Source organism: Poromitra crassiceps (genome assembly GCF_964638095.1).
Source record: "Poromitra crassiceps genome assembly, chromosome: 3".
Taxonomy (NCBI): Eukaryota; Metazoa; Chordata; class Actinopteri; order Beryciformes; family Melamphaidae; genus Poromitra; species Poromitra crassiceps.
In genome coordinates this window covers 56,830,356-56,853,223 of record NC_139625.1, presented here as the reverse complement: position 1 = coordinate 56,853,223, position 22,868 = coordinate 56,830,356, and the positions used below count along the sequence as shown (strand labels likewise).

At 43.6% G+C, this 22,868-nt stretch overlaps 1 protein-coding gene across 1 annotated transcript in view; it reads right to left on the bottom strand.

Annotated features, from left to right (window-relative positions):
* Positions 1-22,868, bottom strand: part of nid2a (nidogen 2a (osteonidogen)) — a gene marked incomplete at its 5' end in the record, with an annotated part of 106,050 nt that overhangs the window by 22,467 nt on the left and 60,715 nt on the right. The window contains 21 exons of the mRNA XM_083634174.1: positions 2,884-2,989; positions 3,091-3,227; positions 3,624-3,729; positions 3,818-3,951; positions 5,498-5,603; positions 5,692-5,846; positions 6,448-6,553; positions 6,643-6,776; positions 7,726-7,831; positions 7,926-8,059; positions 8,637-8,742; positions 8,875-9,014; positions 9,946-10,051; positions 10,255-10,388; positions 11,222-11,324; positions 11,518-11,604; positions 14,024-14,073; positions 14,658-14,763; positions 14,890-14,999; positions 16,150-16,275; positions 20,243-20,371. Of these exons, the coding sequence (XP_083490300.1) occupies positions 2,884-2,989; positions 3,091-3,227; positions 3,624-3,729; positions 3,818-3,951; positions 5,498-5,603; positions 5,692-5,846; positions 6,448-6,553; positions 6,643-6,776; positions 7,726-7,831; positions 7,926-8,059; positions 8,637-8,742; positions 8,875-9,014; positions 9,946-10,051; positions 10,255-10,388; positions 11,222-11,324; positions 11,518-11,604; positions 14,024-14,073; positions 14,658-14,763; positions 14,890-14,999; positions 16,150-16,275; positions 20,243-20,371 (2,421 nt within the window). The remainder of the gene's footprint in view (positions 1-2,883; positions 2,990-3,090; positions 3,228-3,623; positions 3,730-3,817; positions 3,952-5,497; positions 5,604-5,691; positions 5,847-6,447; positions 6,554-6,642; positions 6,777-7,725; positions 7,832-7,925; positions 8,060-8,636; positions 8,743-8,874; positions 9,015-9,945; positions 10,052-10,254; positions 10,389-11,221; positions 11,325-11,517; positions 11,605-14,023; positions 14,074-14,657; positions 14,764-14,889; positions 15,000-16,149; positions 16,276-20,242; positions 20,372-22,868) is intronic.

Genomic DNA, 22,868 nt, shown 5'->3' with positions numbered 1-22,868 from the left:
GGGCAAAACCCGCGTGCCAAAATGAGTTGAAGTTGGGCCGTCTTACTTGAAATCCCATTGTCTTTGCTGCAATGTGAGTGTCTGACAGTAGGGGACTGAGGTTGAACTGGGCAGCTTCCAGTTGTGAAACGGGGGGAAAAAACATGGTGCTCAGATAAATAAATGTTAGGGCTGCACAACGTTATCAGCACGTCATCGTATATCGGCCGACAAAGACTTTAAAATGAAATATCGGCTTCGGCCCAAAACGATTTCTGCTGATATGACCGATGAAATTACACTTTACTTATGCCCAAATGCTCAATGTTTTATTTAAAAATGTTACATAAACAAATATTTGGCATGTTTTGCACAACCTAAGTTGAAGTCGTTTTCTTATTTTGCCCAGTGAATGTGTACATTTTGAAAAGCATTGTCTGCATCTGCCAGTGGGACATCACAATAAGAGTGGGCATAATAATGTGTTAATTCCACTACAGGAGAGACTTGATGTTCTCTGAAATGGGGGGGGGGGGGGATGTGCGCATATATCGGTATCGGCATTGGCAATCGGTCAAAAGAGTTGGAAAATATTGGCATATTGGCTAAAAATCCAATATTGTGCAATATTGTCCAAAGTTGAGTACATGTGTCTGTCTCGGTATACAGTATAATGGCATAAGTACATGTGTGCATTGTGCAGGCATGGGTGCATACATACAGTACACATGTCATAACATACATGAGTGTGTATACATGAGGTGCATGTCTGAGTGTGTGCATGCTTTCATACATGTATGTTTGTATGTATGCGTCTGTGTGCTACTGTAGGGAGGGAGTAACACCGTGTCACCACTCAGCTGTTCAAGCCGCCCGTCTTGTTTTGGTTACGTTGCCTGGCAACAGCTGGCATCCCGTCTCACCACCAAATCACCACTTCAGCTGTTTGGGCCGGTCGTAAATAGAATTTATAGCAAGAAACGAATTTATAGATTGACCTCTATGCGTAAGTTAGTGTGTGGGTGAGAGAAAGAAAGAGGGGTAGAGAGAGACAGAGTCATGAGAGGGAGAGAGAAAGTTGGTTTTAAAGTTTTAAAGTTGAAAATCTTAATTGCTAAAAGGAGATCAGTTGTGGAATTTTCAATCAATAAAATTACACCATTCCACAAATGATACCTATCAAATTATTTGTTGTATAGTACTAAATGCGTAATTAATGTTGAATGTGTGACGTAGCTGTTGTGAAGCTCTTCCTGATGTGTTATCTTTAGTTCAAGTGAAGCACTTACCATCATTATCATACCAACGCCTACAGCTACTCTTACTGGTCAGAGGGCAAAGCCGTTTTCCCACATGCGCTTTGTACCTGCTAAATGACCGGAACGTGGTCTAATGCCTGCATGTGTGAAAGTTGTCATGCCGGTATAAGCGCGACCCCGTCATCGCGGACATTTCACCAGTTTCGAGCCAGTCAGAAGAGCGGTATGCGCGATAACGGGCGCAAGTATAGAACGGGTCCAGTCATTTGCCGGCATGGGCGAGGTGTACACACGTTGCTTAATGTTCCAGCGTGCATAATCTAATCATTCGCGCACATTAAAGCAAACTGGCGAAATGATCTTGTGATCTCTCCTCTCTGCTGCCTGCTCGCTCTCTGGCCACAGTCCTCCTCCTCCTTCAGTCACAGCCCGACAGGGACACAGACGAAGCAAATGCACGAAGCGAAATGTGGAAGTATTTTGCTTACGTTGCCGACAGCGAAGGCAAGCCCGGACACATCAAACGAAGCCAGTCTGTAAAAAGTGCTTCAACGCGACGCAGGTGAACGGATAAACAAGCAAACTTATTTCACCATCAAGAGTTTTGCCGACACGTCACTCCCCACCCGCTCTGCAGTGCCGCCCCGCCCCCCAACATACAGGCAATTTCGCTGCTAGATTCCCATATGCGAGAGCCGAAGTGTGAAGGGAAATGTCCGATATTGACTTACAGGTAATTTTCCGGTACGCATGTGGGAAAACGGCTCACAGTCTCATGCCTTCTGGTTCTGCCCTTCACTGACGGGATTCTGGGCCAAAATATTTGATTGGTACTCTAAGACCTACAAAATAACCCTTCAGCCGGAGGTGGAACACGCCATCTTCGGCTGCTCGGAGTCCTCTCTGACCTTCCCTACATCTGCACAACAGTCTCTGACACAAGGGACAACTGTTGCAACAACAACAACAAAAAACCATTCTGAAGGAATGGAAGTCCCCCTCTTCACCTTCTTTCAATTGTGGTTGACGGACACGATATCTGTCATACGGATGGAGAGACTCAGGTTCCTGAGGACCAAATCACTTAAAAAAAAACTATCTGGAACCCGTTTCTAACCTACCTACCAGTTAGGGGCGACGGGTGACTCACCCTGCTGGTATCTCATGGACCCCTTGCGAGGGATCCCATGCACAACATCTCTTACAAGCACATAAGCACCTTATGCGGCTGGTAGCACCACGTTGTAACATTGAATGTCGATGATCTATGTATGTTTTTTCTTTCTTTTCTTTTCCTGCGTCTGAGCCTGTTCGTTTGTTTTGTTTTGTTCGTGTATTGTTCTAAGAAGAAAAATTGAAAATAAAATATTGGGGGGGGGGGGAGCTACTCTTCCTGTACGGTCCGGTCTAAATCGATTACATTGGACCTATAAAGTGTTGCTCCTTCTCTGCCAGCCAGTTTCTCAGTCGGTGCTACTTCAGTAATTCACCCTTTCTCTGCCAGGGTTCCAGATACCAGATACGCTATCACAGCAAATATGAACTGGTCCGCTCCCGCTTGATGTAAATCTCACCTGGTCATTTGTCATTTGGATGTTCATATACAAGGCAGAATGTAACTTAGCCCAAGAAACAATCATCTCACCTGGTTTGTCACAGTCTTTGGGTGGTGTACCAGGTGGTGTCCTAGTTCCTGCTCTCTCCTGCCCCCTACTGTCCACACACCAACAATGTCCAGTAGATCCTTGACACTGAAACACACAATAATAACAATCATAATCGTAGTCATAACAATATAGAATAAAGATATACAGTACATCTATCTCTCTATACAGGAAACCAGAAATGTTACCTGTTGAGAAGTATACTGTCCCTCTGCATCACATTGGGGTACATAGGCTCCAAGGATAGGATATCCCTCTGGGCTGGTCGTCTGTACACTGTCTCTGTGATGCTCACAGTAGGTCTTATGACGCACTACTGGTTCATCTGGGGATTTGAAAGTATTTATAAAGCATTACAAAATAAAATACAGGATCACTCCAGAGAACAAAGACCCCAGTGAGAAGATAACTCTCAGGATTAGTGGTTGTTCTCTGCAGCCGCAACGACTCATCCAATTGCTTTGTGTTCAACCTCCCGAGATTCTTTATTAGGCCTTTTCCATTGGTACTTTGCCAAATCTAGCCAAGCCGTGCTGATTTGCATTTCCATTACCAGTTTAAACGTGCGGAGCTTGAGATGGACCTTCTCCTCCAAGCGGGCTGCGGTGACGTCTCGCCAACCGTCTAGCGTATCATGAGTTTGGATGCCTGTATGCTAGGCTGAATCCATATCTGTGAAACTTAGCAAGGGCTGTTGAGGGGCAAGACACAACCATCTCACCTGGTTTGTCACAGTCTTTGTGAGTTGTACCAGGACCTGTCCTAGTTCCTGCTCTCTCCTGTCCTGTACTGTCCACACACCAACAATGTCCAGTAGATCCATGACACTGAAATACACAATAATAATCTGAATAATAATATAGGATAAAGATAACAGCACATCTATCTCTCTATACAGGCAAACCAAACTTTTACCTGTTGAGGTGTGTACTGTCCCTCTGCGTCACATTGGGGTGCAAATGCTCCGAGTAGAGGATAGCCTTCAGGACTGGTGGTCTGGACACGGTCTCTGTGCTGCTCACAATGAGTTTTAGGACGCTCTGGTTCATCTGAAGAAGAAAGATCAACAAATATACACACGTTAATAATGAGTATATACTGTATATACACACGTTAATAATGAGTATATATATATACAGTGTTACTGGCAAATCTATGAGTCATGATGTTTTCTCACAGACTACAGTCTCCCTAAGCTGACACTGCCAGCTTAGGGAGACTGTCATCATGAGGTGCATGATGAGGTGCATGATGAGGTGCATGATCAGGTGCATGATAGATCAACACACCCAACAGTTGGGTGTGATGATGATGGATTACTTCTGTTATATTGTTAAATGGCACTTTTACAAACCATTCATGTCCCCGTGCTATATACTTCCATGAATGGATGTAGTTTTTTTTTTTTTTTTTTTTTTTCCCCCCGATTTTTTTTGCCCATTTTATCCCCCATTAGTGCTCATTTGATTCCTCAATCCTGGTTGCTACTCCATCCTCTGCCGATCTGGGGAGAGCCGAGACTGGCTCCATGCTTCCTCCGAGACATGGGCAGTTTGCCAGCCGCTTCTTTTCACCTGACAGAGGAAGCTTCACCGGTAGGACATAGCACGTGGGAGGTTCACGCTATTCCAACCAGTTCCCCTCCCTCTGAACAGGCGCCCTTAACGACCAGAGGAGGAACCACACTAGCAACCAGGATATTGCATGTTTTTGTGAAGGGGGTTCCTATATGAAGGAAACCCCCGGGAGGCACGGGGAGAACATGCAAACTCCACACAGAAAGGCCCTTTTGCCGACCCCACCCGGGCGGTGGGCACTCGAGGACATGCGGACGGGCACGCATTCCTTCAGCGTTCACCTCGTCCCCAGGTGGGAATCGAACCCACGACCTTCGAGCTGTGAGGCGATAGTGCTTACCACTGCACCACCGTACCTCCTGAATGGACGTAGTTACGTGGCTGGGTTATTTGGAAGAGAGCCAAATTGGTGAGTAAACAAGTAATAGTTGAATCTCTTCCACCATTAAATGTGGCGGCTTTTGGGTGATGCGTAAACAGCATAGAACAGGCGCTCACTTTTTGGCACATCGCCACCCTACGTTATCACCTGAATAATGCGTTGAAGGTTTTTTTCATGGAGTGGAGAGTTGCTTTCTGAAATATATCTCTGATGTAGTCTACATCGGAAAATTTAATTAAAAGTCTGTCTCGCATAAACACTGCGATTCCTGCAGCACACTATGTCATACCCAACCCCCCCCCCACACACACACACACGCACGCACGCACGCGCGCGCGCGCACGCACGCACGCGCACGCGCACGCACACGCACACGCACACGCACACACACACACACACACACACACACACACACACACACACACACACACACACACACACACACACACACACACTCTACTCTACACCGGAGGATTTTCCTCATGTGTGGAAACAGCAATGCCTCTTGTCTGGAAGGGTCTGGAACTCCGGGGAATGTCCAGACCTGATTCAAGGGGCATAGTCCAGAGTTTATGTCTAAGAGTGGCTTATGAAACGTAGCCCAAGGGGTGTTGAGCAGCAAGAAACAGCAGTCACCTGGTTTGTCACAGTCTTTGGGTGGTGTACCGGGTCCTGTTCTGGTTCCTGTTCTCTCCTGTCCCGTACTGTCCACACACCAACAATGTCCAGTAGATCCATGACACTGAAATACACAATAATAATCAGAATAATAATATAGGATAAGGATAACAGCACATCTATCTCTCTATACAGGCAAACCAAAGTTGTACCTGTTGAGGTGTGTACTGTCCCTCTGCGTCACATTGGGGTGCAAATGCTCCGAGTAGAGGATAGCCTTCAGGACTGGTGGTCTGGACACGGTCTCTGTGCTGCTCACAATGAGTTTTAGGATGCTCTGGTTCATCTGAAGAAGAAAGATCAACAAATATACACAAGTTAATAATGAGTATATATATACACAAGATAATAATGAGTATATATATACAGTGTTACTATATATACAGTGTTACTGGCAAATCTATGAGTCATGATGTTTTCTCACAGACTACAGTCTCCCTAACCTGACACTGCCAGATGGTTTGTTAACTGAACCATCTGGGATGGAGTCTTTGGAAACAAAAAATACCTGCCAGGTGATTGGATGAACCATCTATCTATCACCGTCTATCACAGGCTCGCTTCTCGCTGTCGTCACACCTAAATCCCGCCCGTAGCTGCTTCTGCATGCTGATTGGTCCGGCCCACTGCTGGGACGGTTAAACCAATAGCTTGCAGGGTTGACAAGATGTATTTCTCACGCGATCGTGATCTCGCTAATCCAGCTGTCTCGCAAGGTTACAGTCTCCCTGTACTGCTCACAAGCTGGGAGTTGCTGGATGATCTCATGGTTTGCCTCCTACCTGTCTACACGACTGCAGGAAGGTATTCTGTCTTTACCAGACACCCTTTCCACTAAGGTTCCCCATAGTGCATTCCTCCTTAAAACGTAGCCCAAGGGGTATTGAGCAGCAAGAAACAGCAGTCACCTGGTTTGTCACAGTCTTTGGGTGGTGTGCCAGGTCCTGTCCTAGTTCCTGTTCTCTCCTGTCCCGTACTGTCCACACACCAACAATGTCCAGTAGACCCGTGACACTGAAATACACAATAATGATCATTATAACGATATAGAACAAAGATATACAGTACATCTTTCTCTCTATACAGGAATAATTAATGTTTACCTGTTGAGGTGTGTACTGTCCAACTGCATCACACTGAGGTACAAACACTCCAGGTAGAGGATAGCCTTCAGGACTGGTAGTCTGGACACGCTCTCTGTGCTGCTCACAATGAGTTTTAGGACGCTCTGGTTCATCTGAAAAGGAAAGATCAACAAATATACGCAACTTAATAAGGAATACACAAGTGTTACTGGCAAATACATGAGAAGTCATGTTTTCTCATTGACTACAGTGTCCCTGTGCTGCTCACAAGCTACTGTATGCCAGTTAAGGATTTTGAGTCATCAAATCACTATCTTTCGCAGACTAGCCTGCTGGACATCAACCAGTGTGGTTTCAAGGTCGCTGACGACAAAGACTGCACTCCTAAGCATTCACACAGGACGCCGAAGCAACGCTCAACTGAAGCTGTACCTACGCTGTACCCACAAGTTTCATTTAGGCGTCCTTGTTAACAGGCGAAGCCGTTCACACCACCCGCACGCGTGCCACGCTGATGCCTTGCCGAAGCCACGCTCACGCAACGCCGAAGCGATCACTCAGGATTGATGCTGAATTTCCAAGCGTGACACTGAAGCCGTGAAGCATGAAGTCAATGGGAGTTGTGGACGGGTTCAAGGCGCAAGAGTAGGCACTGAGAGGAAAAGACAAGGCGTCTTGTGTGAACAGTAAGGCGTACATTCAGCTTGTGCGTGCTTCAAGCTTCAGTTCTGCTTACGTTCGGCGTCCTGTGTGAACGAGGGCTAACTGTTACTGATTGACTACATACTGCTGGACACCCTTTCTGACCTCAGTCCTTATCCTCTCAGACTTGTCAAAAGCCTTCAAAAATGTGAACCATCAGATGCTCCTTGCCACCCTTGCTTACCTGGGGATCGCTGGGGTTGCAATCTCATGGTTTGTCTCCTACCTGACTGCCTATCTGTACCAGACACCCTTTCCACTGAGGTTCCCCATGGTTCAATACTGGGCCCCCTGCTATTCCCCCACTCTGATTCAAGGGGCATAGTCCAGAGTTCATGTCTAAGAGTGGCTTATGAAACGTAGCCCAAGGGGTGTTGAGCAGCAAGAAACACCAGTCACCTGGTTTGTCACAGTCTTTGTGAGGTGTACCAGGACCTGTCCTAGTTCCTGCTCTCTCCTGTCCCGTACTGTCCACACACCAACAATGTCCAGTAGAATCGTAACACTGAAATACACAATAATAATCATAGTCATCATAACAATATAGAATATAGATATACACTACATCTGTCTCTCTATAAGCAAAACGAACAAAATACCTGTTGAGGTGTGTATTGTCCAACTGCATCACATTGGGGTAGAAACACGCCAGTTAGAGGATAGCCTTCAGGACTGGTAGTCTGTATACTGTCTCTGTGATGCTCACAGTGGGTTTTAGGACGCGTTGGTTCATCTGGGGATTTAGAAGTATTTATAAAGCATTACAAAATGAAATACAGTTAAATCCAGGATCACTCCAGAGTACAAACACCTTGCTGGCTGTCTATCACCTGATTAATCTGTGTTTACAAATCGAAGACTGCCAACTTGTTATTACTTATGTTCTTGTGGAGAACGATCTTCCGATCGGAGATAATGCAGTGGACACGACAACAGAAAACATATTTTCAGAACAGAAAACATCTTTACAGTTTCAGATGAACTGTGTGCTTGACATCGCACCATCAATCAAGACACAATGTAATCATCTCCCCAGGTGTTCTTACTGGCTCTGTACTACAGATTTATATTGTTATTGTTATATTCTTGTGTGGATGTGATGTGTTGTCCTCAAAATGAATCTTGAGGCTATTCATTCACAGTGGCCAAGTCGGATGCGTCCTCGTTTGCAAGTAAACTTCTGGGATCTTTATTCGTCCTCTGTATTCTTGCGTTTTGGAATTGTGCTTCTACTGTTAGACATAATGTCAAAGGCTTTGTGTAGGACACAAGTCCTCTCATGAATGCATATTGAGAAAGGCCCTTCTTACCTGGTTTGTCACAGTCTGTGGGTGGTGTACCAGGCAGCGTCCTGGTTCCTGCTCTCTCCTGCCCCCTACTGTCCACACACCAACAATGTCCAGTAGAGCCGTGACACTGAAAAACATGGCAACAACAATTGACTTGTGCATTTATTATTTAAATATATCTATAATTATTTTCAAGATGCTCAAACTGACTTTTAATCATAGGTTAAAAAAATCTGTTGTTCAGCCACCAAATGCTAACCTGCAATGGTCTGTACTGTCCCTCTGCATCACATTGGGGTGCAAAGGCTCCAACAACAGTAATCTGATATCCGTCTGGACTGGTCGTCTGTACACTGTCTCTGTGGTGCTCACAGAGGGTCTTATGATGCACTGGTTCATCTGAGGAGGAAGGATCAACAAATATACAAGTTTTACAACAAATCAATTAGACTAGTGCAGTGCCCGTTCGCCCCGCTGCTGCACAGAGTGCTGTTCGCCCCAGCCGCTGCTGCACAGATTGCTGTTCCCTTGTTTATTCAAAGTTTATAAATATTGAGCGTATTCTAATTGCATCAAATCCGAGAGAACAGCCTCGATAGTAGCGTCTATCTGGTATATAGTGGGAGCAAATGTTGACAACAGCTTGACAACGGTGTTAGTCCCGCCCGTTGCGCTGTTTATTGGCACTGATTGGCTAATCGTTAGTCCCCCCCTCAGCACTCATTGGACCGAATGTTTTTTCAACCGAGAAAATCGCTGTTGCATGTCACAATGCCAGACCAGAAGCAGTCAACTCGGTGAAATGGGCAGATTCAAAGCTCTGGACCCAGGCAAACATTTTACAGGAAAGAAGAAAGGAAACGCTTATTTTCTCAGTGACACCTGTGGTTTTTAAAAGGTTTCCAGGGCCCAAGGGTCATGAAACCCACTCAACCAATAAATGACCATGCCAACTTTCAGTTCATATAAGTGACAGAAAGAATACCACTGCCGCAGTTACCGTCTTTTCCGCAACAAAAATGTCTCAGCTCCTCAACACAAGTACACACACGCACGCGCGCACGCTGAAATCACCTGTTTTTCTAAGCATTCCAAGGCTATGACCCTGTGACCTAAATAGTACAACGCTTGCAAGGTTAGACACACACGCATAAACGTGCTGTCTGTTTGGCTTGTCACTGAGTTGAGGAATTGGAGAGTTCACAGGTCAAGGTTTAGCAAGAGAGTGATGACATAATACACCTGTTGATACTGTTACTGCAGATGAGAGGTCAGTTTTAAGCACTCATCTTGCTTCATGGAGTGAGAGTGAGATCTGTCTCTTTCTCACCTGGTTTGTTGCAGTCTTTGTGTGGTGTACCAGGTAACGTCCTGGTTCCTGTTCTCTCCTGCCCCGTACTATCCACACACCAACAATGTCCAGTAGACCCATGACACTAAAGAAATGTTAATGTTAATAAATGGTTTTGTACATTCAATGTTTTTTTAAGGTATTTCAACTCATTTTACATGAGATGCTAAAACAAAATCAATCAATCAATCAATCAATCAATCAATCAATCAATCAATCAATCAATCAGTCAGTCAGTCAGTCAGTCAGTCAGTCAGTCAGCCAGTCAGTCAGTCAACAACTGCTAACCTGCAGTGGTGTATACTGTCCCTCTGCATCACAATGAGGTACAAACGCTCCAACAATAGGATATCCCTCTGGACTGGTCGTCTGGACACGGTCTCTGTAATGCTCACAGTGTGTCTTAGGACGCTCTGGTTCATCTAGGCAGGAAAGATTAGAATTAATTTACATTATAAATCAATGACTAATTGGCAGTTAATACACAGGCCAAAACTAGGACATAGGCCTAGCCCTAGTGTCTCTGTGTTGGTTTTAATGGAGAAGCTGGAGAGAGGTGAAAAAGTGTTTGGATGACAAATCATTAAAATAGGTATTGGCAAATACCTGATTGTTAACAATGGTACTGTGGTACTTTATTGATCCATGTAGAGAAATTCTCTGGTATTTGGAACTTGTATTTAGCATGAGCAGCGCGATAGCCATCATGGCTGAACAGAGAGAAAACAGCGCCACCTACAGAAACTCCAACTGCATCGACAGAAAATCCAAGGAGAAAGATGAAATAGAGCTGGGGCAACTACATCACGTCTGGCCGAGCAGCGCAAGGCATTGTAGGTAAATACGATCTACTCCTGTACACTAGTGCCACTCGCCGTTAACTTCAATGTAAAATAGCGGTATTTGAAAAATAAACAAAAAATGTAATTTATAAATGAGACAAAGACAGCATGGCATGACGATATAGTACAACTTCGCTTCGTACTGGATGGGCAAGGGATCTCTGGGAAGAGTACAAAAACATCACTGCAAAGAGCACTTAGCACCACAAATAAGGGTGGGGGAACTAATCATGCAGACAAACACTTTTATACAAACTCTGTATCTAGCATTTTACCCCCCACACACACACACACCGCCCCCCAGTTCTATTGTTTCAACTGTCATGATAACAGGTGGAACGATTCCATGCCATAGTGGAATCCATTGATTTACCAACAAGGAAAATGTTCCCAGCATCTCCAAGCATTCTCACCTGGTTTGTCACAGTCTTTTGGTGGTGTCCCAGGCAATGTCCTGCTGTCTGTTCTCTCCTGACCATTGTTATCCACACACCAACAATGGCCAGTTGGTGTACACTACAAAAAAGTTAATGCATTAAAATAAACAATCAAACAAACAAACAAACAAACAAACAAACAAACAAACAAACAAATAAATAAATAAATAAATAAATAAATAAATAAATAAATAAATAAATAAGTTCCCAGGGTTTCAAAGACACTGTAATCTATAAGTAGTTCACTTAAATAACAAATAACAATTACTGACTTGTAATGGTCTGTACTGTCCATTTGCATCACATTGGGGTATATAGGCTCCAATGATAGGGTATCCCTCTGGACTGGTTGTCTGTGTATTATCTCTGTGCTGCTCACAGAGGGTATTAGGACGCTCTGGTTCCTCTAGAAAGGGAGAAAATAAATCATGAATAAATATACAGTTATTTAACAAATATGCAAGGGTTGAACAGTATGAAGGAAGTATAGTGCAGACATCAGCTCAGTAGGTCAGGTGCAGGACAAATAAACGATGAATTAAAGACATGAAATAAAGTCAGTAAACTGAAAATTAAGCTCTTGGTCAGTTTATTGACGTTTCAATCATCGAGATCTTCATCAGATCTTCATCTTCTGCTGAAGATCTCAATGATCGAAATGTCCGAGTCAGACTTTTCTGTTCTTCAGCTATGGTATTCCAACAATAGCCACAGTAGAGAGGGCGTTGTTTCCACATTGAGACATGGCATGGAAACTATGCCATATTAAAGATGGACAACAACCGTGGCTTTATGGCAACTAAGTACTGTTTTTATGACTGTTACATGTATGGAAAAGTACCGGTCAATATAAAGGGAGGTGTCAGTGTTTTTTTGGGGTATCCGTTTTTTTGGGGTATCCGACTACGATTGAACATAGTCTCATGTTGAGGATAGTTCAAGGGGAGAGTCCATAAGACCTTGTGGCCTTCCAGAAAGGTCTTCATACTTACTGAAGATGGGGACAAGAGTGTGCTGCTATTGGTCAGGGGCTGGAGGAATAGAGGAGTACTGGCTATTAATAGCACTGGGAGCTTTGTGAGCTCCTGTCACATCACTTGAGATGAGATGAGAGTGAAAGAAATGGATTGTGTATTTGTGTGTTGTGTGTTGTGCTTGATAGGAGATTTTCATGTAGCTTTTGAGCACATTGAGTAACTGCTAAGCTGAGCCCGAGTCCTTATCTGACCGAGGTGTAGGTCAATTATGATGGCCTTATTCACCTTATGTTGCCCCGCCCACTTTTTCTCTTCCTTGTCAGACGCAATTGTATTTCTTCTTCCGGTTCAGCGTTAGCCGGCCGGTTGCATTGTGAACATCGATAAACTGTAAACTATGAATGAAGTTTGGCAACATTCAGCAGCTACACTGCGGCGAGTGTGGCCAACTTCATTTACATGCTCATAGCGTTACTGCTGCGAGGAGCCGATGGCTGTACCCGGTGGGCATTTAACGTTAGTTACAAAAGCAGGTCGACAGTGTTTTCTCACTGCCAGTAGGGGTTGACAGATACTAGCTAGTCCAACTGGTCACAGCCAGCGCTCCTCGCTGCTCGCTAAAAATTTCCAAATAGGCGTTATTCTGATAAACTGGTGACATATTTGGAATGTTATGTTCTCATCCGAAAAAATATTAAAACTTTATAATGGTTGTTTTTTTTGCTTGAAAACAGCTTTTTGGCAAGTCTAAAAACGATAAAGGTAGGAGTAATCTACTTCCGGGTCTAAAACGGAATAACGATTACAAAATGACGTTATGCAGAAGCGTCCTGATATGGGCAAATGATAAGGTGAATAGAGCTGTTTTGGCCAGGTAGTATTCTTCTATCCCAGTCCCATGAACCTGCTCACCGATGTTTTCCTAATGTCTGAAGCCCCTGAGTAAACCATGCTTTAGCATTGTTGTACTTCACAGGGGCCTTCTTTGAAACGCAGACTTCCTCACAGGAAGAGACATAAGAGTTTACTAGGTGTCAATTACCATGTGCATTTGAAGGCCTCTCAGATTGTAGTGCTGGAATACTCTGTGAGCTCTTACTTTGCCTAAAAGGTCCACCTTCATGGTTTGGAGAAGGTTGCCTGCCTTCAGTTAGTGTAGATGGACCATTGCATCCATACAGTATACTGTAGTCAGAATTGCCAAAAAAGGCACAGGAGAAAGGGCACTCGTTTTGCACTCGTGTTTGGCACTTGACCAGTTGTTTGTATTTGTGTAGTTCATTCCTAAGATGATGGTGGTTAAAGTGGTTTGGGACTGATTGGGAAAGGAGATATCTGAAAACATATGTATACGCATCATATTGATATCATCTCACACGTGACATGCCTTTGCCAGCCTGCTTGACGTTTGCCTGCCTTGATTTCACTAACAGCTTCTTTTCTCTCTTTTCTTTTTTGTGTATGCTTGTGTGTCTATAACTTGCCTGCCTAACTGTTTTGCCGGGTTACGGTTTATTTCTCACCTGGTTTGTCACAGTCTTTGGGAGGCGTGCCAGGTGCTGTCCTGGTTCCTGTTCTCTCCTGGCCCCTACTGTCCACACACCAACAATGTCCAGTCGAGCCGTGACACTGGAATAAATAATAATAATATAATTAAATGTATAGTGCTCAGTGAAATTTACTAAATTACTTACAATAGGTAATAAATGCTAACCTGTAGTGGAGCGTACTGTCCCTCTGCATCACATTGGGGTACAAAGGCGCCAAGGATAGGATATCCCTCTGGACTGGTCGTCTGTACACTGTCTCTGTGGTGCTCACAGTGGGTCTTATGAGGCACTACTGGTTCATCTGAGGAAAGATCAACAAATATATAAACATTCTAATCTAACACATCTATGATATATACTAATGCTTTTCATGTTAAGGGATGGAGAACTACCACGGATATTGAAAACATAGACGTGACCAACAAGTCATTACTGCTTTCTGATGCACTAGTAGTCCTAGTAGTCTGTCTCGCAGTCTCTATTATACAGTAAGCCTTTTAGAAACCAAAGATGCAATCCAGGTGAAAGGCAACATTGTTACCAGCGGCGACAGCGTGTGGCTGGTATTGTTTTCACCTTGTGAGTCTGTGTGTGTCATCAAGGTAGCAGGAACTATGACAGAAGCCGTTTTGAGTAGCCTTCTTTGCCAGGTGTTTATATGTCTGTCTGTCTGTCTGTCTGTCTGTCTGTCTGTCTGTCTGTCTGTCTGTCACAAAACTTTACAGGTGTGTAGTTGACATCAAAAATGAAGGCCGAGATCGAAAATGAAAATGGGCATAATCCGAGCAAAGGGGCCGCCCCCCTACATTGACCCCCCCAATTTACGCCTCTGGCCCACATTTGCTCTAAGTCGCAAGATGGTCTCTAGTTTATGTTTATTCTCACCTGGTCTGTCACAGTCTACAGGTGGTGTACCAGGTGGTGTCCTGGTTCCTGTTCTCTCCTGCCCCCTATTGTCCACACACCAACAATGTCCAGTAGAGCCATGGCACTGCAATAGATTAATCAAATCAACATACATAAATAAATAAATAAATAAATAAATAAATAAATAAATAAATAAATAAATAAATAATAATAATCAATTCAGTTAACCACTCTATCCGACAGTCCCCACCTGCAGCGGTCTATACTGGCCCTGGGAGTCACACTGAGGTATGAAAGCCTGGGGCACAGCTCCACTCTGCAGACTGTCTCTGTGCTGCTCACACTGGGTCTTTGGGCGATCTGTCTGATCTGTAGACAAATAATGAAAAAACTACTTATATGATAGCAAAACTATGAAAGTCCACGAAGAAAGTCCAAGAAAATTACAAGTCTTTTTAAAGGTTTGGAATACAAGTAAAGGTCTGAGATAATTTAGGATTTGATATTCTGAGGTGGTAGGAGTAGTAGAAAACTCGTAGAAACTTGAGCTGTGTTTCAAAAAAGGAATCTTCCTCACTGCAAATTGCATATGTCAAGCATGGGAGCAGAGACAGAACCTCTTCTTTAGAAACTGATGTATTGTTTTATATTACTGTCCTGCCCATTGCTGTCTTGTGACTTGGATTTTAAATGTTTTATTTTAAAATTTAAATGCTGTAAATGTGTGATGTGTTTACTGTGTATGTGTCTTGTAAACTCATGGGGGTTGGGCACCTTGAGTGCATGACACTTAAATAAATAAATCAAAATCAAAATCAAATAGTAGTGAGAAGGAAACATGCCTCCATAAAACGCAGAAATACAAGATAACATGAGGTAGACTCAGTTCTCAGTCTCTTTCCACTACGACTGGTAGGCGGAGCTCTCCAATTGTTTGCGAGCCGAGACTAAACATGAGGCGATTGGTCATTGGTGATTGCATAAGCTGTCTCAGGTGTGTGTATAGAGATGCAAAGTGAACGTCACTTCCTGCTTCAGCACTGTACCAGAGATTTTCTTCTGCAATTTATTTTCCCATAGACATTTCGTAAAATGCGTATAAAAATAGTTTTACTTGGTCAAACCAAACGGTTCAGCTATATTTAGAATCGGGACAGACCATAGAACATTTCACTCGGACCAAACTTTAAAAAAAAATCTTTAAACCTGCATTTCTTTACGTTTTGCTCCAAGTGAAATGTTATGCGATCTCTCCTGTTTCTAAATATATCTGTACCGTTTGGTTTGAACAAGTAAAACTATTTTTATAAGCATTTTACGAAATGTCTATGGGAAAATAAATGGCGGATGAAAATCTCTGGTACAGTGCTGAAGCAGAAAGTGACGTTCCACTTTGGCTCTCTATTTATCGGGTGTTTTACAACAACTTAACCAGATGTATCTGTTAAAAAGGTACATTGGGTGTTATATTGCAACTTTTATCCATATCTTGGACACATTCCTTACTTACCTTCCTGTTGGGAACAGTAGAAACCATCGCCATGAAATCCAGACTGGCACTGACACTGGAAGGATCCCAGTCCGTTGGTACATCTGGCGTGGACGTGGCATGGAGAGGAGTGGCACTCGTCCATGTCTAGAAAGACACATGATAAACTCATTATGTAACTACAAGTAGAACATATGTAGAAACATATTTTCAAGAGGAAAGTTGGCAAGAAATATAAATATGACACTACTGTATAATCAACGATATAAATATAGATGGGTTTATAGAATGATTTACTAATGAATCAGCATTGGCTGTTGGCTAGAAATAATTCACTAGCATTTGGTACGTGTTTAGTGGTATATTCCCAGTATTTGGCTCTTAGCTAGTAGTCATTTCACAATATTTGGCTTGTGGTTTGGGCTAATTTCAAGAACTTATATGAAGCATTAGCTGTCATGGAGCGAGGTAAGACGGGTTTAAAGCAAGTTCATCTTTAGTTCACACTGATGGGGTGACAGCACACACACACACACACACACACACACACACACACACACACACACACATACGCACGCGCACACATATAAACACATACACATGCACGCACGTGCGCACACATACATACACACACAGACAGGACCTCTCTCCTACACACATTCCGAAGCCACACACATGTCACTGCCCCATATCTCACAATTTCTCTCACTCCCTCTCTTATCTCACTCTCTCTCTCTCACATTAGTCCTCCCATTCCACCTCTCTCTCTCTCTCTCTCTCTCTCTCCTCCCATTCCACCGCTCTCTCTCTCTCTCTCACTCTCTCCTCCCATTCCACCTCTCTCTCTCTCCTCCCATTCCACCTCTCTCTCTCTCTCCTCCCATTCCACCTCTCTCTCTCCTCCCATTCCACCTCTCTCTCTCTCTCTCTCTCTCTCTCTCCTCCCATTCCACCCTCTCTCTCTCTCTCTCTCTCTCTCCTCCCATTCCACCTCTCCTTCTCACTCACTCACTCCCTCTCTTGTTCTCGCATTTGTCATCCTGAGCCCCTCCTCCCCTCTCGCTGCATTTCCTACGTCTTGCAGCTGTGCATTACCATTGTGGTAAAGCACAGCTGCATTACCAGAAATGATAAGAATCGAAACAGAAGGGCTTCTGGGTAGTGCAGCGGTAGATTCCCACGAGGGTCGCAGGTTCAAGCCCACGTGTTGCCTCCGGCTTGGTCGGGGGTCCATATACAGTAGGCACAATTTTCTGTGTCTGTGATTGGGAAGCCAGGTTAAGGGTATGTCGCTACACTAGTGCCTCCTTTGGTCGGTCGGGGCGCCTGTTCGGAAAGGGGGGGAGGGGAACTGGGGGGAATAGCATAATCCTCCCACACGCTACGTCCTGCCGGTGAAACTCCTTGCTGTCAGGTGAAAAGAAGCGGCTGACGACTGCACATGTATCGGAGGAAGCATGCCATGTGCTAGTCTATGGCTCTCCCCAGATCGACAGAGGGAGCAACAATCTCGACAGCAGGGAGAATTGGCCAGGTACAATTGGGGAGAAGGGGGGGGTATCTGAGGTGAGGTGAGGTGGGGTGGGGTGGGGTGGCGTGGCGTGGGGTGGGGGGGGGGTTGCATAAGAAAGAAATTAAACAGAAATGATCGGCCTGCCCTCGGACAAGCACATGGATCTCTTCCAAGGGGATTGGATCATTTCGAAACTGTAAGCAGGTCTCTGTTCCAAATCACTTTTTATGTAATTACTGTAACAAGTACAGTTGACTGGCAATCCATTAAGGCCACAACACTCTGCTCCAAAACCGTTTTCATTGAATGAAAACAGGAGCCAGATATGGTTTCGGTTAGTGGACCTTCATCATGCCTTGGAAGCACTCCCTTAGAGGCCGAAGTCTTGTTCTCTCACTCAATAAAAGCTGTTTGGGGCTTAGTGGTGCAGATCTCACGAGTAACAACTGATGACTTTTATTGTTTTAAATCCACTGACACAACAATCAAGCGTTTCCACCACAGCAGCACTCCTAGGATTTTCCAATTCATAAATTCATAATTCATTTTACTTTTCACTGAATCGCTGCCACTATTATGTACTGATCCTATTCAAATTCTCTGTCATTCTCTGTATATAAAAATTCTGTCTATGCAGTGTTTTCAAGAACAAAGCTAATTCAACTATGGTTGGCATAGAAATAAAATATTACCGTTTCAGACATGGTGATACTTGTATAATATGTGTATATAGACATGGCATGTCTATATACACACATGTTAACCAAAATGTCTCCTTGCTTTACTCGCATGGGTTTGATTTGTCTTCAAGAATCAGATGCATGATAACTTACAAGCACGTTTGATGCCACACACAGGGTTTCTTGCTCAAGTGTAAATGATGTAACTACATTTTCACAGGTCTTTCCTCATGTTGTGTCTGGGTGTAGAGCTACAATGACAGATTGTAAGCAATTCTGATACACAAAAAAAGAGGATTACTGGGAATGAATATAGCAACTAGGGCAGGCACGTGCACACATAGACATCAAAGGGGGCTTGAGCCCCTGCCTTTTTTTCAGTCTGTAAAAAGTGCCCTTTCCTGACCATGAATGCAACATTTCTAATGGTGCTTTGTAAGGAAAGTACCCTTTCCATGCCGTCACTGAAGGCAGCATTCAAAGAGAATTGCATTTTCCGAGCTCTCTTGGCCTTGGATGCACCATTCCTAATAGGCCTCTACTTGGACCAGTGTTTTTCTGAGCCGCCACTGAAGGCAGCAGCCACGTGGTGGCTTGCCCATTGACTGTTGAGAGCGAGACGGCCCGTCCTCTGCACATGCAGACTGAGCAACAGCAGCACACTGACAGATATCAGTCAACGTGAATCAGGTATGATGTATGTTTGTCAAAACAAAGAATTATACAGAGAGCTACCCTCCCCCCCCATTTCAGTTTCATGTTAAAATTTCGGGGGTGCAGTCAGGCATGCAGCAGCCTGTAATGCCGTTTTACACCCCGCCAGTCCCGAGATGTCGAGATTACCTCTACCTGGATGTTAAGCACCAAACTCAGCCTTCATGTGCTAGGAGAGAGCCCCCAAAACATGGAAGTCACGTCGATGCTTTTTTATGCTTTAGTTTAAAGTCTGTGTTTATGTGCCAGGGCACTGAGGGCAAGTCTGGAGGGGATGCAAATCACATCTTATGGTGGTCTATGTAGCAAAAACGGAGTTAAATAACTGCAACTCTAATTCGGCTTTGTCTGATATCGATATGTATTCCGTAGCCAGTAGCCAGTGATGACTGAGTGAGCCTCATTTATGGCTACTGGCCTGGGTAGTTGTTGTGGCTCTTGTTCGACTTAAATGAATGAATGAATGAATAAATACATAAATAAATAAATAAATAAATAAATAAATAAATAAATAAATAAATAAATAAATATAATATATGTTATTATTATTATCATATTATATATACACACATAAATTATGAATTATTATATTAATTAACTATTCATATTCATATTATATTAATTAATTAAATAACAAATTACGCAATTAATTAACACATGAATATATAATAACAATAATTATAGTAATAACGAATTATTAATTATTATAAGACAATATACTAATATTCAGGCTGATGGTGAACAATGTGTACCGTTTTATTTGAACTGTAGACACAGAGTAATGCAATGCTTGTACTTGCAGTTAGCATATTGTAGTTTTGTTAGGATGTTGTAGTGTACAACAACCTAAAGGGAGAAAAGGAGCAAATAAATATTGATGCTTAAATGTTTTCACAACAGTATTGCAACAGCATGCAACTTTTATATACTAATATTATTCAGTTTGTGGAGTTATTTTTCTGTGACAAGTCTCATCCTAAAATGAGATATTCCTCTAAATCTGGTTAAAATCGGAATATTTACAGTAAAATGAGTTATACCCCCAAATTGGCCTTCAGATTGCCTCAAATTTCTGTAGTGCCCTTTTATGAATTTGAGCCCCTGCCCCTCTAATGTTCTCTGCACGTCCCTGAACTAGGGTTAGATTGATATTTGTTGCACCAGAACGTCAAGCCCACAATGTCACGTGTTGGGATCCTCTACTCACCGACACAGGTGCGCCCATCGTAGCCGAACTCGTAGCCACTCTGGCACTGGCAACGATGGCTGCCGGGCAGGTTGACGCACTGGGAGTGGGCACCGCATGACGCCAAGCCCTCCACACACTCATCTATGTCTGCAGCGAGAGAGAGAGGGAGAGGGAGAGAGAGACAGAGAGAGAGAGAGAGAGAGAGGGAGAGAGAGACAGAGAGAGACAGAGAGAGAGAGAGACAGAGAGAGAGAGAGAGAGAGAAGTTTTTCTATAAACTCAAAAACCTGTAAACTAAGAACGTCTAACAAGATGTAGCTCATTACACGCTGCATGTGTGTATGTGAGTGTAAGAGCTATAATTAAGGTCATTACTGGCACTCTAGTGTATGTACATTCACACAACAGCCTGTGACTAAGTGTGTGTGAAGAGTGTGTGTGTGTGTGTGTGTGTGTGTGTGTGTGTGTGTGTGTGTGTGTGTGTGTGTGTGTGTGTGTGTGTGTGTGCGCGCGTGTGCGCATGCGTGTGTGCGTGCCTGCTCATTTGTGCCTGCACCTGGATGTTTGAGTTCATACTTCAATGTACTGCGCAATATGCAGGGCACTGACACACTGTTTGTTGTGACAATAGGACAAATTGGCAACATTTACACACACACACACACACACACACACACACACAAACACACACACACACACACACAGATGCACGCGCTCACATGCGCGCGTGTACACCCACACACACACCCACAGTCACACACACACACACACACACACACGATATGCGACCAGAGAGAGACACTGAGGCCCAGTCATGGGAACCGAGGCTGGGCCTGGGGCTTCTCTAGTGCTGTCAGCAGGAGAGAGAGACATGCTGGGCTAATGACAGACCACGCACCACCTAAAACTCTTGGAAGTCCCCGTTAACTAGAGAATTAACTTGGAGAGAAGAGAAGAGATGAGAAGAGAAGAGAAGAGGAGAGGAGAGAAGAGAAGAGAAGAGGAGAGGAGAGGAGAGAAGAGGAGAGGAGAGAAGAGAAGAGAGGAGAGAAGATAAGAGAGAATGGGGGAGAGATGATTCCTTCCATCCAGCCTCTACTTGACCCCTCTACTCTGGATGGACAGATGCTGATGAAAGACAGACACGCTGCCTTGAACTGTCTTGTTCTTGTGTCTGCATGTGGGTGTGTGCGTGCACACGCACGTGTGAGAGAGAGAGAGAGAGAGAGAGAGAGACCATTAGACTAAGCAGAATGTGGGGGAGCATCGTAAAGCACCGTGCAATGTAAATACACTGTCACAAGTCTGGATAAATTATCCAGAAAGACAGAGAGAGGGGGCAGAGAGAAAAAGAAAGAAAGAAAGAAAGGAAGAAAGGAAGAAAGAAAAAGAAAGAAAGAAAGAAAGAAAGAAAGAAAGAAAGAAAGAAAGAAAGAAAGAAAGAAAGAAAGAAGAGCCAGGGGCGTAAAGTAGGGGGGCCAATATGGGGGTGGCAATGTGGGGGGCCGGGCCACTTGCTCAGATCACCGTTTTCAAACTCAACCTTCATTGTTATGTCAACTAGGGATGGGATCATGTCCATCACCGTGGCGATGTGATACACATCTCCATGCATTGCCAACGATTTGATACATTAAAGATACCTATGAAGCAAGTACTGACGTGATACAATACATTAAAGATACCTATGAAGCAAGTACTGACACAATACAATACATTAAAGATACCTATGAAGCAAGTACTGACGTGATACAATACATTAAAGATACCTATGAAGCAAGTACTGACGCGGTACAATACATTAAAGATACCTATGAAGCAAGTACTGACGCGATACAATACATTAAAGATACCTATGAAGCAAGTACTGACGCGATACAATACATTAAAGATACCTATGAAGCAAGTACTGACGCGATACAATACATTAAAGATACCTATGAAGCAAGTACTGATGCGATACAATACATTAAAGATACCTATGAAGCAAGTACTGACGCGATACAATACATTAAAGATACCTATGAAGCAAGTACTGACGCGATACAATACATTAAAGATACCTATGAAGCAAGTACTGACGCGATACAATACATTAAAGATACCTATGAAGCAAGTACTGACGCGATACAATACATTAAAGATACCTATGAAGCAAGTACTGGCGCGATACAATACATTAAAGATACCTATGAAGCAAGTACTACTGACGCGATACAATACATTAAAGATACCTATGAAGCAAACACTGACGCGATACAATACATTAAAGATACCTATGAAGCAAGTACTGACGCGATACAATACTGTACATTAACTCATTGTGTGCCAGCCACTTTTGGCCACTTTATTTATTCCTGATAGGAACGATTGAAAAATAAAATAAAATATATTATGTTGTTTTTAACTTTACACCACCTCTTTTTGTTACTTATTGGGTCATGAAACTGAAACCATGCATATAGCCACCTGCATACCTGACTTCGGGAGCTTGGCAATTGGCATCATGCATGATTAGCCAGTAGCATCCCAACGTGTCACACAGGTAACATTACTTAAGAGACAGACTAGACACTTACTTTCTTGGTTGTTGCTAAAAAATCTGTCAGTGTCACTCACTGTCTGTCGTTCACTCGCTCACTGT